Source organism: Diadema setosum, chromosome 2 (assembly GCF_964275005.1).
Source record: "Diadema setosum chromosome 2, eeDiaSeto1, whole genome shotgun sequence".
Classification (NCBI taxonomy): domain Eukaryota; kingdom Metazoa; phylum Echinodermata; class Echinoidea; order Diadematoida; family Diadematidae; genus Diadema; species Diadema setosum.
Window position 1 is genome coordinate 33,506,280 of NC_092686.1, and position 11,949 is coordinate 33,518,228.

Sequence of the window (11,949 nt, forward strand, 5' to 3'; positions counted from 1 at the left end):
GCTGGGTGGAAGGTTTGGTCCTTTCCATTAAAACGCAGAGGGTATCCGTGAAATGAGAAAAAAAATGCAGGAAAGTAAAATAGGGGAGACCGGGAAAAAATGGGCCATTTTTACCCCTGCCATTTTTACTTCTGCCATTTTTACCTCTGCCATTTTTACCCCTGCCATTTTTACCTCTGCCATTTTTACCTCTGCCATTTTTACCTCTGCCATTTTTACCTCTGCCATTTTTACCCCTGCCATTTTTACCTCTGCCATTTTTACCCCTGCCGTTTTTACCTCTGCCATTTTTACCCCTGCCATTTTTACCTCTGCCATTTTTACCTCTGCTATTTTTACCTCTGCCATTTTTACCCCTGCCATTTTTACCTCTGCCATTTTTACCTCTGCCATTTTTACCTCTGCCATTTTTACACCGAACCGGGCATTATACATGAGCACACAATGAGAAAATCTCAATGTTGTGCTAAGAAAAAGAGAAAAAAGTAGTTTTTTTTCCCAAAACATGCCGATAACAGGATGCTCTTAATATCCCCTGGGACAGGAAACCACAGATGTTAATGGTATGTTCTGCATGAGTCACGTTCAGAGTACAGTATAGATAGAGGTGCTATAAAATACAGGGAATGAATGCTTGTCTTTCCTGAGTTATCGAGTGGTATTTTGTAAAACAAAATAGGCCCTGAACAAATTTCAATGGGCTATTTGATGACCAATAAATGCTGCTGAAAATAATCGTCATGACCTTGTAATATCCGGGAAAAACACATGATGATAAAGATCATAAACCACAAACACAACTGCGATAGCAATGATGACGATGATGATACAACAAAGGTCATAATAATGATAATGATAATGAAAAGATGATACCATACATTGGCATTACTTCTAATAATATCAAAAGGTTATCAGCATTGTTATTTGCATTATCGTTGATATATTATACTTTTATCATTTTCTAAAATAAAACGATTATAATGTTCCGATTACTAGTTATTGTGTTCAGCAGTGTCATCGCTGCTCTGTCATGCAGATAGCCCATCCATTATCACTATTCCATAGCATCACCATCAGACGCTAGCTTTCACACCTTTGTCGACCGGGACATGATGGGCCAAACAACTACTAGGTCCAACAAAGGTGTGCTCGATTTAGATCACTTCAGAAAGTTCTTTCACAAATTATTTCATCTTATTCATAAGAATAAACGTACAAGACATACGGGTCTTTATCAAAAGCCTTTTACTTAGCATAATGACCATAAGCTATAATAACATACTGAGGCCTATAGTGTCTTGACTGCTAGTTTAACCAATTCTTCTACCTTGAATTAGAAAGAAAAAAAAACAGCTGTCGTCCATTTTCTCGTTGAAAGTCAGACTTTAAATGTTAGATGAATACACATGACCTACACATAATGTATCGAGACATCACAAGATGGTAGGTGTAGTATATAACAAGCGTATTCATTTCATTGTGTTTTGTTTAACAAGTTAATAATAGCAAGTAATCCCTGTGTGGATAAAAGTGACCTGCGATACTGTATTGACCAAAACCACACGTACAGTTATATACTGTTTACCACGATAACAAGAACATGCACCATTACATTTACTGTCACTTCTACTACCATTGCCAATTAAAGTGATTATTGTATTAATGTGTTGCTAATGTTCGTTTGCTTTACGAATTTAATCCAATCAAAAGACTCCGGAGCTTGTCATTCCGGAATAGTTGAACTTTGTACACTCAATAAAAGGATCATTATGTATCATTCAAATTTTCATTATTCATGATTTTTACCATAGACTACGCCATGCTGCAAGTACAAATTCTTTCTCTTTTTTAAGACAATCGGTAGCCATACAGACGTCAGCGCCTCTCCCTTCCGTGCTTGTGTTTCTCTCTTTTATTTCGTGGCTTTTTTGTGACGGTCAAAGAGTCCACGTCAACATTGGAAAAGATGCTTCTATAGTGTTTCACGGTTAATCGCAGAGCACGGTTGTTTATTCCCAGCGATCTTCTCTCGGAGGCTGTCAGGGGTACTGTTTGCATGAGGTCCAGGAGACTTTCCCCAGGATGACAATCCTTCAGGCGACTCTTCATCTTTTTGAGTGCGGTTGTCAGTTGGTTGCATTTCACCTGTTTGGTATGGGCGAGAGTAATCAGGTTGAGTGGAGGGATGACGTGATAGGTGCACCGTCTCTGCAGGATGTGGACCAGCATGGCTTCCGGCGTTCTTCCGACAGCCCTGCGCTGCATGTCGCAGACTCGAGGGTTGGCCATGAAGAACAGGTGGACATCTTGTATAAGCATCGGTCCCTTCCTTTTGATCAGCCTCTGCACAAATCTCAGACCAGTGACCAGGCTACTTGGTGAGTCTTCTCCTCCTCCGACGGACCTTCCCGAGCTTCCGAGGTTGGTGGAAGAATGGCCGTGTCCGGTAGTCAGATCTGATATTGTCACACCTGGTGATGGTGACACGGAAGTCTCAGAAAGTTTGTAGTGGCCTCCGCCTGTATGCAGATTTTCATTCAGAGCGCGAAGACGAGATTTGGTCAAAGAAATCATAGAGCTTCCGTGAATCTGGAAACGGTCTGGGTAGGAAGAAAGAAGCTTCCTCAGAGTTTTCTTTCCGGCGATACAGCCAGTGCTCACAGATTGATGTCGAACCACTTGTGTGAGCAATTCTTGTGCCGAACACAACCCCTTCGTTCGGAGGTATCGCTCCATCAAATTCAGCGCCTGTGTGACTTGGTTATTGGTCTCTTGTCGGGCATCGCATAGCATCACCAACTCCGGAGGGGAAAGAAAACGAAATGTGTTTGGTTCTTTGATGACGAAATTTGTAAATTCTCTCTTGTTCGTCCCTATGACTCTCTTCTCGGCAGCGACTAATGTTCGCTTTCTCTGTATCATATCCAGCAATATTCCGACAGGTTGCGGACCATTCTCCCTCAGGATATGGATGACTTTGTTGAGTGCAGAGGTGTATGTTGACATGGAGTACAGCACATCATCTTGCACGTGAAATAACCTTTTCACGGCCGAATGGTCCAAAACTATGCTCAAGTCACAGCTACACATGTCATACTTTAGCTTCTTTTTCACTTTCTCTTCACAGATGGTATCTATGGCGACATATCCTTCTTGCTTCGTGATAACTCGCTTTATCCAAGATATGGCACCGTGATGGTCACACGAAGTAGCAGAAGTAGCAGTACCAGCCTGAGAAAATCGATTGCTTGCCATTACGGTTCGATCATCGAACCTCCGATTGAAGATGTGCAAAGGACGCAACTTTCAGACAATTCAAAAGAAGCACGGTACAAAAAGATTGAGGCATGGATATTGTTCAAGTAAGACAGCCTTTGTCTTTATGCCTCAGCAATGAATTCTAAACTTACATAGAAAACAACTTCTTAGCAGTGAAAAAAAGGAGCCCGAAGTCTTGCTCTGTCGGTACCCCTTCCTGACGTAGGCCTATACAGTCAGTCCGGTCAGTTATGCGAATCACGATCCGAATGTCCCGAGTGTCGGCGTGATAATATAGTTATACCTTGCTGTATTATACTCACATATAATTTTCTAGACATAATCATCGAGAAGTCTAGAGCATCGCAAAGTAGTCAGGGGTCGTTGTCATTATCAATCGAGTTTCTTGATTCCAAGCTCCGGCCATTCCGTCTCTTCGAGGGATATGTAGGCTAGTGTATACAGCATATAATATAAGGGACATTAGCCAGACAACGTCAGTGAAATTTTCCGCATTCAATGCAAACACATGCAAACAGAGAAGAAAAGTGTGCAATGCCTGTATCGGCTCGTGAACCGGTAGAAATTCTATGAAGTTGTATGAACTCTTGCGAAAGAGAAAAACGTCCAACAGTAGTTATTGACTGAGACGTGTACTACATCAAAACTGAGAAACTACTTGAAAGCGACGACAACAGCGCAAAGTTTCTCGGGGGGGGGGGGGGGGTTCTGCTGGTTTAAAATGCACACCGGCACCGGCGTATTACGGCAATTATCATGGTTAAAGGCGAAGTAATTCCATGCCGTCGAAGATTTCATCCTCATGGCAATTCGTTCGCTGTTCTGTGAGTTTAATTCCCTATTGCTGCATTAAATTGATCCTCCTTCGTGTAATTGTTTTTTTTTTTTCAGTATCTTCATCCCTACTATGCTCCTATTCATTCAGCTATTAAAATTGTTTTAAACGTCGAGTGATATTCGGAGTGTTACCTAACCGGGGAAAGTAGGCCTACCTCTCAACATGCCAATCGAATAGTGTCTATATAGACCTGTTTGGGGAGTTTGGTGAGGTAATTTGTTAACTACACACCATCATTATTTTCTTCAACTTTGATACGTCTTGTTAATTTTTTAAAGACAATTTTATTCCTGAAGTTATTAATATGTATTTATTGACTCTACTTTATACGTAAGGTTGGTTAAAAACAAAACAAAACACAAAGTTCAAAAAGACACATCATTCTCCTGTGTATGTATGTGTGTGTGTGTGTGTGTGTGTGTGTGTGTGTGTAACGTGTGACTTTTGAATAACACAAAGGAGAACGAGGAAGAGAATAACAGGAAGAAGAAGAAAGCACCTGTAAAGATAAATCATTGCTCGTATCTGTATCGATAGTTAGGTACAGATCAGTGAGTTTCACCGATAGAAGACGTGATCTTCAAACAGGTGATGCATGGCTGCGCTATTTAAGTCGCTTGCTTCTATAGACTTCGATGATCATAATGGAAGGTCTTTTTTTTTTCATTTTACAAAGAGATCAGTGTTTGTCAGGGATATTGCTTTATTCCCGCCCTCTGATCTCTATGTACTCTATGTACTAGGTACTTGGAGATCAGTGGGGATTCCCATAGATTCTGTGGGGATTCCCCGGGTGTCTGCTGCCCCCTCTACGTCGTACCATACACCAGCCACACCTACGCCACAGCCAAAACATCGCCAGTGCAGCTGTGCAGTGGGCATAGCAAGTCACATGAAGTGAACATAGCGTATGACTCCGAATGAGATGATTTACCAGTTTGACTTGGACTTCGACTGCTAATCTACCGTACCCCTGCTATGATATTAATCTTAACGGTAAGTATGTATAATAAATTACTATTGTTCAACCTCATCCTGGCCTGGCCTTTTGATCTTTCTTTGTACGATTAATACACTAGGTTTGTAGCTAATACGTAGACACGTAGTTAAATTTTACTGAGTTAGGAAGCATGACCGTGAAGGTCAAGTCTCTTCCGTCAATCTGACAATGACTGGAAAATATTGCCGTTTCAGCAGTGATTTAGTGACCAGTACTAGTAGCAAGAGCCCAGAGGATTTTAATAAGAAACGCGCTGCTGCATGCTGGGGCGTGAGCAGAATCACTAGATCTATCGCTATCCTTTTCGTGTCTTTGTGTTCACCAATAGAAGCAAATTACCCATTTCATCTTCAATGATTAAAACTAAAAGTGGTGAAAGAAAAAAAAAAAACAGTATTGAAGATTCGCTAATGCAGTCGGAATGAAAGAAAGGTAAAAGTTTAGTTGTTGGTTTGAAATATCAGATATTGCATGGTGCATTTTGCACCAACTGGCATGGCCATGGCCATGAGAGAGGGTTGATTGGTATGTACCCTGACCTTGACGGTGACCCTAAATGAACTGCGACCAGCTGAGCTGACGGGGCCATTGATTCTTTAAAGACATGAGCAAGGAGGTCTCATCTCACCCTCTTGTTCTTATGATAAATGTGGCACATTGTTTATTAAATGTGCCTTTGCTTTGTGAAAGATAACTTACTTGCTTGACCGAATGATCGGTGTGTATCTTAAATTCAGGGATATGTTCTGCGGAGACGTTTGGCTTCACGCATTTCCCTCCTATGTCTACAGAGTAGAGCTGTAAAAGTAAGAGTTGAAACATCATTTTAAAAAACTTGTCTGGAGTAGACAGATATTTCTATCAACATATTTACTTACATGTACACATTATTTTTCCTCTTCATTACAGTTTGTGATTTCAACGATCATTGTAAATTGCTGACCTGTAGACCTACTAAGTAATAGTAATAAAGATATGTAATCTTCACAGCCAAAATAACACGTACTAAAAAAAGAAAGAAGATAATTACAGGGGTGGTAGGAATAGTAACAATTGAACGTTAATGATACACCCATAGGTGTACTCATTACTGAGCATGGTAATCAAAATACTGTAATCTTTACTTTAGCATCATGCTCTGATGATTTTTTTTTTTTCTCTCCATAAAAACAGACTGCTACATGAACACAGGGACAAGGGCTGCCATGGAGACCAATACCACTTCCTCTGGGGATGAAAATGCATCATTACCACCAGAGGAGAACAACAGACCGGAGAAGGAGGAGGAGGAAGATCTAGAGAAGGGGGATGGGCAGGAACCAGAGGAGGTGGTGGCGGAGCGCATCTCTCTGTGTGTCTGCAGCGGATCCGGTCAGAACTCTGTTCAAGCACTCTTGACGTACCTCCTGACTGACGGGAAGATGAAGCCCTATGTGGGAAGGGCAGAGTTCATGGATCTGCCGTACAACGACCTGGACTCATTCTGCCCAGACTGGAAAGACTACAATGCTGTTATTCTATGCCATTCCATCCACAACAGACGTTTTGCTATTACGAATGTTGTGGATGCTCTCTATGACGAGTTCCTACCAAAGGCCAGAAATCACTTTGGTAAGTAGACATCCCTTATTTTCCAAACCAACAAACTCTGTATATAATTCTTTGATAGAAATTTTACATTTTTTACAATTATTATTATACACACACACACACACACACACACATACACACACCAAACCCAACTCCAGAATCATGTCTGAATCTACTTAAAGTGCAGTTTAGTGTATGTTCAAGTTGATCAACCTAGTAGATAAAAAGACTAAAATCAGACTTAAAGGTTCTCTGAAATTCAAGTTGATTTGTGTTAGTTTATGATACCCTCAACATCACTTTTGCAGTGAAACAAATATCTAGAAACATTCCATATAATTTTAACTAATTTTTCTTCCTTTTTTCTTCAGATTGCTTGGATACAGCCACACACAAAAATCCTTCCAAACCAACATTCCTGTTGTGACCTCATCTGTCAATCATTGCTGAAGTACTGAAATGTTTAACAAAAGACATTGGAATGCACCTTCCCCTCCTCTCAGCATAACTTGCATGTATCTTTGATATTAATGTGACTAACAAAAGACATGGTGAGGGAACATGCAAGTTTAATATGCTATAAGTATAAAAATAATTCTGATGCTCTTCTTTAACATAACTTGCAGGATCCTTGGCTCTTGCATTGTGTAGGATTCTGTTCAGTAGCAGAGATTGCTGATTTTTAACTTTTGAACAATCTGTTCAGTGATAGCAAGAGGTTGATTTATGGAAATACTCTCTGCTTTATAACAAATTGTGTCCAGTACATTGATTTAGTATGTTTCAGGGATAATATAGAGGTTTGTTGAACAAATCGAAAATCAAAATTTTCAGGTGTTTTTTTATACATGGAAAAAGCAAAAATGTGTATATAAACATGAGAAAAAAAATCTGAATTCAGATTTAAATCTACAGAATATCATGCCTGTATGTTTTATTCTTGTTGTGCTGGGATGGGATTTGAGGGGAATTTTGATTGATTGTGCCTTTGTTGTTGGACCTCAGGTGAATAAGAAATGCAGATTGAAATATTGTGCCTTTTTGTCTTTGTTTTTGTCTCAATGCCTTGCAGGTCCACAAAAGGTGTTTGTCATAGTTCATGACTTTCACTGGCCAGTGAGTAACCAAAAAGAGCTTTACGATACTTTCAAAGGGGCACAGCCGGCCACATTTGAGAATGCAAAATGGGTCTACGTTTGCGGCAAACTGGACAACTTGATTGAGATGTCGGTGGACGATGCCCAGGCTTTTCTTGATGCCATCAGATTCGTACACACTCAGCCAGCACTGGATCAGTCTCCATCTCTTGCCCAAAGGTGCTTAGATTATTTCATCTCTATTAAGGACTGGATTCTCTCACTGATAGATTATGTGAGAGCTTTTTCGGGAAATCACCAACAATCCGCTGTTTGTGAAAAGACGGGCCTAGAAACAGATTGCAAAGACATGGAAGCTGAATTGGCATCTGCATCAGAGGAAGGAACAGTGATGTAGCTATTTCCCCAAAGCAAACAGGGAAAATAGAGGTATAAGCGCATCCGATACTACTGACAAAGCATTTGCAGAGTTCGACTGGTTGTGATATTAAATGTCTGAGTACCGTACCGTATGTTTTTGATGACTGCAGATTACTCTGTTTGATGCTATAAACATTTTGGTTGAAATGTTTGATTAAGCAAATGACCATATACTCAATGAGGGTCATGACTAACAGGCTATAAACCAAATTTAAAAAGTGTTTATTTTGCAAAAGACAAAATAAATTGTAATAATGCATTAACAGGGATATGGATATAAGGGACTTTTAAGTACATGTAGTACAATCATTTTTGGCTCCTCTGAGTGAAGGGCTAAAGTGAGCTCTTGTTATCACTTGTTGTTAACCATGCCTTATCTGTCAACCATCGTGTGGTGTTCTTCATGCAATGGGATCTCTCCTTGACCATTTGACATCTTTACTTTCTTTTTGTAAAATACATGGTCCCATTTTAATCAAATTCGAAGATATCATTCGTAGGGCCGAGGGATACAATTTGTTCACTAAGCTGTTCGGGTGGCCCCCACTGGGGCCCAGGTTGGGATTGAAAAGTCTGCAAAGTGATCTGAGTAACTCTCCAAGGATCCTCTCTAGTTCCAGTACCAGTGGATACTCTCACAGGTTAAGAGTGCAAGTTGTTCATGGCAATAGCAGTGGTAGCCTGATCTGTGCCTCCTACAGCAATGCCCTAAAATTTGAAGTACTGATTGTAGATGGCATAAGTCTCTAAATCCGCTTAAGTAGTGAAGTTGTGAAGCCCCTGTAGAGGTAGTCATAATACTGTAAAAGCGGATATATTCGTGCGACTAATTTTTTTGCAATAGGCTGGGGTAGAAGAGTTTCGTGCGTTTTCAATTCCGCGGAATCAAGACATCAACTACTGGAACATATGGCACACAAAAATATTTGCATACTTTTATTTTCGCGCTAGCTTCTGGATGCGTGAAATGCGCAAAAATTTCAACACCACACAAATTTCCACTTTTACAGTACTGTGCCTCTGCTAGAGGGTGCCTGAGTCTCAATGTTTTTTGGTAGTCCATTCGTTCTGTGCTATGGCATCTCAAGAAAAAACACTGGATGTGTGCTACATGAGGTGTAGATGTGTATATCGGCTTTTGGGCAAAATCCTGTAAGGTCAAAGGTTACTCAGCTTTGGCTTGAAATGATCCTTTTTCAGCACTATTTGTGCAATTTCTGTTCTCGCATCCCTGTGTCTTTACTGCTATGTACTGCTCATATTTTATAGGTAGGGATGACGAAAAGTAATTGCTATCATAAAGACTATCTTTCTTTAGAGAGTGGCTGACCATTGATTATGCAATGAGATGTAAACCCATCATCTTCCTATCTGTGGGGCAGATCAAGTGTGGCACATACTTCAAATATTTTTGAGTGGCAACATCAAACATGGGTCAAAGGAAATAAGACCGTTATGGCTCCCTCTCTTGAACCTCCTTGGTTATATATGTAGTATATTGACACTGCCATATGCACAAAGCCATTTAGGATTTTCTAAGTCTGATGAGGCACAGGTTAAAAGTAAAACACAGTTTCCATATGGCTACAGAAGCTGTTGATTTTTGCTCTAAAATTGACGTATAAAATGTGTGAAATAATGCAGTACTAGCATGTGATTTCAGTTGGGTAATGACAAAAATGTGAAATATTACCCAAAAAGTATGCTGACAGTATTGCATTCGCAGAACATGCCCGATTGTGGTTGCAACATAATGTTTCATAATTGATGACAAATTGGGCAATAGCAGTTTCGTTCGATCCTCCAAGCACGAGTGAATCACATGTGACTTGTTGGGAAATACTACTGCTAGGGCATGGTCTATGGTCACGTGAAGTTCTACCTACTCACTACTGAACAGGGAGAGGGTGCTTCAGGAATACAAGTTGGGTACTCAAGTCTGAATTATTTTACACTTTTGATCTCAAGATACTCTTAGATAGCTCATTATCCTGGCAAATCACTTCAGCCAGACAAGTTTCTTGGTATCTAGACCCTTATGCTGTATATTGCAAGCAAATTTCAAATGGTGGAAGATAAACTTTGAACCCTTCTGAGAACTATGTTATACCTTTCAAACAGTGTTACTGGTATTCATGAATCTGTGTGTGCCCTGTGTTATGACCCTTTTGCTGGCAGGAGCACACTTTACTTGATGGTTGATGGTTGTGGCTCGAAATGGAAATCAGAAATCCCCTGCGCTGCCATAATGAGCAAAGTGTTTAGCAGCAAATATTTTGTGTTACATTGTAAGAAATTTGTTGGTTTTAGAATGGCAGCTGATTGCAGCTAGGTGAATGCTGCATAATGCTGGTAAAAGCTTTAACTCTTGTATCATTTTTTTTCTTTGAATTTTCAGTATTCTATGAAAAAGGGACTAAGCAGTATCGTCCGATGTTTTCATCTCTATTCTCTACCCAATAAATTTGGTTGTGATTTATCATTAAAGTGATGTTTTTTTTCATACTCTATATTATATGTAGTTTAAATGCACAGTATATATCTATAATGTATTTCCATCCAGCAAAATCATATTTGTAAGCTGTAACTTGCCATAGTTGCCATGTTGATTTCTTGATGTTCACACTTTCCAGTACACCATTTTTGCGCATTCTGCTGCAGAATTCACAGGTACATGAAACTTCTTTTTTTTTGCACCTGACACAAAGATGACTGCATTTGATTTTCAAGGCAAGAATCACACACTTTACCAACCTTCGATCATATTTCTCTAGACATACAGCTGTTACTGCTCTTCACTGGTTTTCTGTTTCTCCTATTGTACAATATAGGTCAAGTTGACATTTCAATTCATTGTTGCATCCTTGCAATAAAATAATGTGGAAAACCAGAAAACACTAACATGTTTGTTGTTGTTGTTGTTTTTCCCTGTGAGCAAATAAAGACAATGCATATTATACATTGTATTTGTATAAATTTCCAATCTCTGATTCTTAAATTGGCAACAAATGAAATTCTGACAACCAAAATTTCTTGGTGGATTTGTTTGGAAAAAATGTTCTAAAATATCATCCAAATACCTCCAAAACACTGAAACAAGTTAGAACACGGGCAGAGTGGCAGTATCCACTATGCTGTGTCTATGTGCTGTCTGGACTTCTCTTTTCCCTGAAGGTACAGGGGTGCTGATAAAAAGAGAATCGAGACCACAGACATCACAGACTGAACTCAAAATATGCAAGGTATGGGGCTAGGCCTGTAATATCACCCACTCTATTTTGATATTTTTGCTGAAGACATTTGATTCATGACAGAATGTATAGCATCACTGAGTGTACCAATATAACTAAACTTGGATATACAGGGACGATTGTTATTCAGCTTGGGACCACTGAAATTTCCACATCGCATCTGGTATCTTGTTTTATCAGGGATAAAAATGAAGAATCTATATTTTATCTTGTAACATCAGCATCTTGCTATTGTAACAGGTTTCACTGTATAATGCAAATTCAAGCTTAGATTTTTCTGTGAAACAGTCTTGTGGATAGCAGATGGCATGTCCTGAACATTACATTGACTGGCACACGAGCAAAAGTTAAGATTTATAATGCAATCAGTCCACAGCACACACGCTTTAAAAACAAATATGAGCACAAAAGTAACCAGAGTGAGTAGAAAATTATATGCTCAAACAAGACACAGAAATTCACACGCCTTCACCA

The 11,949-nt window shown here is 39.7% G+C and overlaps 2 protein-coding genes across 2 annotated transcripts; one reads left to right on the top strand and one right to left on the bottom strand.

Moving 5' to 3' along the window:
* Positions 1–1,875: 1,875 nt before the first annotated feature.
* Positions 1,876–3,255, bottom strand: LOC140244305 (uncharacterized). Its single transcript, XM_072323950.1, has one exon. It carries the CDS (start codon positions 3,253–3,255, stop codon positions 1,876–1,878), a length of 1,380 nt encoding a protein of 459 aa, XP_072180051.1.
* Positions 3,256–5,012: 1,757 nt separating this feature from the next.
* Positions 5,013–11,125, top strand: LOC140241985 (uncharacterized). The gene is made up of 3 exons (XM_072321730.1): positions 5,013–5,113; positions 6,291–6,728; positions 7,780–11,125. Exons 2-3 carry the CDS (start codon positions 6,299–6,301, stop codon positions 8,199–8,201), a joined length of 852 nt encoding a protein of 283 aa, XP_072177831.1. The 5' UTR covers positions 5,013–5,113; positions 6,291–6,298; the 3' UTR covers positions 8,202–11,125.
* The last annotated feature ends 824 nt before the right edge of the window (positions 11,126–11,949 follow it).

Bases quoted from the DNA above. Each gene is read 5' to 3' on its own strand.
- LOC140244305 (XM_072323950.1), bottom strand. From the start codon at position 3,255: ATGGCAAGCAATCGATTTTCTCAGGCTGGTACTGCTACTTCTGCTACT.
- LOC140241985 (XM_072321730.1), top strand. From the start codon at position 6,299: ATGAACACAGGGACAAGGGCTGCCATGGAGACCAATACCACTTCCTCT. The intron at 6,729-7,779 runs GTAAGTAGACAT...AATGCCTTGCAG, and splicing joins AAAGGCCAGAAATCACTTTG to GTCCACAAAAGGTGTTTGTC.